This window comes from Numida meleagris, chromosome 32 (genome assembly GCF_002078875.1).
Source record: "Numida meleagris isolate 19003 breed g44 Domestic line chromosome 32, NumMel1.0, whole genome shotgun sequence".
Taxonomy (NCBI): domain Eukaryota; kingdom Metazoa; phylum Chordata; class Aves; order Galliformes; family Numididae; genus Numida; species Numida meleagris.
In genome coordinates, this window is record NC_034437.1 from 1,384,252 (window position 1) to 1,387,300 (window position 3,049).

The 3,049-nt window shown below is 65.6% G+C and overlaps 2 protein-coding genes across 2 annotated transcripts in view; both read left to right on the plus strand.

Moving 5' to 3' along the window:
* Window positions 1–147, plus strand: part of MYO1A (myosin IA) — a gene marked incomplete at its 5' end in the record, with an annotated part of 9,542 nt that extends 9,395 nt beyond the window's left edge. Inside the window, one exon of the mRNA XM_021379093.1 lies at window positions 79–147. Within this exon, the coding sequence (XP_021234768.1) occupies window positions 79–147 (69 nt within the window). The remainder of the gene's footprint in view (window positions 1–78) is intronic.
* On the plus strand, window positions 7–3,043 carry ZBTB39 (zinc finger and BTB domain containing 39). Its single transcript, XM_021379169.1, has one exon. The coding sequence runs from the start codon at window positions 187–189 to the stop codon at window positions 2,317–2,319; it is 2,133 nt and encodes a 710-aa protein (XP_021234844.1). The 5' UTR covers window positions 7–186; the 3' UTR covers window positions 2,320–3,043.

Sequence of the window (3,049 nt, forward strand, 5' to 3'; positions counted from 1 at the left end):
ACGGTTGGGGTGTTGGGACGATGCCTCCTCATCGAGGTTTTAACTTTTCTCATGTTTCCCCCCCCCCCCCTCCACCAGAGCCCCTTGCCCTGCCACTCGCTGGATGCCGGGCAGCACCTGCCGCCCCCGCAGCTGATGAAGGCGTGAAGGAGCAGCTGAGCAGGAGAGGCCCCCACAGCTGCTAAGATGGGCATGAGGATCAAGCTGCACAGCACCAACCACCCCAACAACCTGCTGAAGGAGCTCAACAAGTGCCGCCTCTCCGAGACCATGTGCGACGTCACCATCCTGGTGGGCTCGCGCTCCTTCGCCGCGCACAAAGCCGTGCTGGCCTGCGCCGCCGGCTACTTCCAGAACCTCTTCCTGAACACGGGGCTGGACGCGGCGCGCACCTACGTGGTGGACTTCATCACGCCGGCCAACTTCGAGAAGATCCTCAGCTTCGTGTACACCTCGGAGCTCTTCACCGACCTCATCAACGTGGGCGTCATCTACGAGGTGGCGGAGCGGCTGGGCATGGAGGACCTGCTGCGCGCCTGCCACTCCACCTTCCCGGACCTGGAGAGCGCGGCCATCCCCAAGCAGCCCCCCGTGACCGCCGGGGACGCCCGGCCCGGCGCTGCTATCGGTGCCTCGGCGCAGAGCCCGGCGCTGGGGGAAGCCCGGGGGAGCGCGGAGCATTTCGGTGCCGAGCGCGGTTACGTCCTGCACGGGGAGGGAGCGGGCGGCTACAAGGAGGAGGAGAGGAGCGACGGCGGCCAGGCCGTGCCCCTGCTGCAGCCCCCGCTGCCCCCCAAGGACGCGGACCCGGGGCCGTTTGCTCCCGGTGCCGTCGCGGCGGCGCAGCCCGGCTTGGGGGGTGCGAGCACGGCGCAGAGCGGCGCGGGCTCGTGCCAGCAGTACAAGGTGCAGAGCAACGGAGACTACGGCAAAGGCGGCTTCTTCACCGCCGATTCGTCCCTGGACGTCTCCGCCGGGAGCAACTCGTGTCCCGGCAACAGCGAGCACTGCAAGGAGCCGGGCTTCGTGCCCATGGACGAGCTGCAGCTGGAGGAGCTGGGCGAGGACGAGCTGCACTTCGAGGACGCCAGCGAAGAGCTGGGGCCGTCGGAAGAGGTGATCGAGCTGAGCGACGACAGCGAGGAGGAGCTGGCCTTCGAGAGCGACGGGCGAGACAGCAGGGCCATGCCCTGCCAGGTCTGCAAGAAAGTGCTGGAGCCCAACATCCAGCTGATCCGGCAGCACGCCCGCGACCACGTCGACCTGCTGACCGGGAACTGCAAGGTGTGCGAAACCCACTTCCAAGACCGCAACTCCAGGGTGACCCACGTCCTGTCCCACATCGGCATCTTCCTCTTCTCCTGCGACATGTGCGAGACCAAGTTCTTCACGCAGTGGCAGCTCACCCTGCACCGCAGGGACGGCGTCTTCGACAACAACGTGGTGGTGCACCCCAGCGACCCGCTGCCCGGCAAGGCGGGCGCTTTCACCGCGGGCTCGGGCGCCGAGTTGGCGTGCGCCGCGTGCGGGAAACCTTTGGCCAAAGATTTCCACGCCGTCCGCAACCACCTCCTGGACCACGTCAACCTGAAGAGCCAAACGTGCGGCGTGTGCGACCAGCGGCACCTGAGCCTGTGCGGCCTGCTGTGGCACGCGCTGGCCCACCTGGGCATCGCCGTCTTCTCCTGCTCCGTGTGCGCCAGCAGCTTCGTGGACCGGCAGCTGCTGGAGAAGCACCTGGCCGTGCACCAGAGCGCCGAGGAGGCCCTGTTCCGCTGCCACTTCTGCGGGCAGAGCTTCAAGCTGGAGGCAGCGTACCGCTACCACGTCAGCCAGCACAAGTGCGGCGGCGGCGGCGGCGGAGGCGGCAACGTGGACGCGCGTCCCGGCTTCGGCGAGCGCCTGCAGCCTCAGAGCCTGCAGAAGAGGAAAGTGCCCGAGGAATTCCTGAGCGAGGAGCTGGCGCTGCAGAGCCAGCCGGGCAACAGCAAGTACAGCTGCAAAGTGTGCGGGAAGCGCTTCGCTCACACCAGCGAGTTCAACTACCACCGGCGCATCCACACCGGGGAGAAGCCGTACCAGTGCAAGGTGTGCCACAAGTTCTTCCGCGGCCGTTCCACCATCAAGTGCCACCTGCGGACGCACTCGGGGGCCCTCATGTACCGCTGCACCGTGTGCGGCCACTACAGCTCCACGCTCAACCTGATGAGCAAGCACATCGGGGTGCACAAGGGCAGCCTGCCCCCCGACTTCACCATCGAGCAGACTTTCATGTACATTATCCATTCCAAAGAGGCGGAGAAGAACGCGGACAGCTGATGGGGCGAGGGCAGGGCAGGGCCGGCGTTTGTTCTATCGGGCGCTCAGGCGTCGTGGATGGATTCCTCCTTTATTCTTTTGCGTTTCTTGGTTTGAGTTTTGATTTTTTTGGGGGGGGGGGCCTTGCTGGGGCTTTTTAGACTGTACGAAGCAGCAGCACGTAAGCTACGTCACCGTTCCCGAGAAGTCTGTCGCGTTGACTTACCTCCGACCCCCTTAGAGGCCGCCGAGTTTTGCGTTCTTAGCGTTTTTTTCTCCCTAGGTTTGGAATCTAGATTTCGTTCTGAGACCTCACGGGCCGCCCCACGCTCGGAGCTGAGCCCCGAACCGATGCTGCTACGACTTTCCTGACCTCAGCAGAGAGGGGCAGAGCCGGAGCGGGACGGGGCCGGGCTGGAAGGAGAAGGGCAGCGGTAAGGAAGGAAGGAGCGACGGTTCTGGGCACGGCGTGGATTCCGGGCACGGCGTGGATTCCGGGCACGGCGTGGATTCCGGGCACGGCGTGGATTCGGGCTGGCTTTGCCTCCGTGTTTACACCGGGAAGGGCGAGGACCGCCCCGTTCCCACGTTGTTATCCCGCCGTGGGGCAGAGGTTGGAGGGGAACCAACGCTGAGTCGGGGCCGCCCTCCGGTCCCTCGTACTACCTCACAAACAGGAAGCGCCTTGCAGCCGCGCTCCTGCACAGAGAACGCCGAGAACGGGACGGAGCGAGCAGGTGCAACCCCCCCC

Excerpts from the sequence above, each read along its gene's own strand:
- ZBTB39 (XM_021379169.1), top strand. The coding sequence starts at position 187 with ATGGGCATGAGGATCAAGCTGCACAGCACCAACCACCCCAACAACCTG.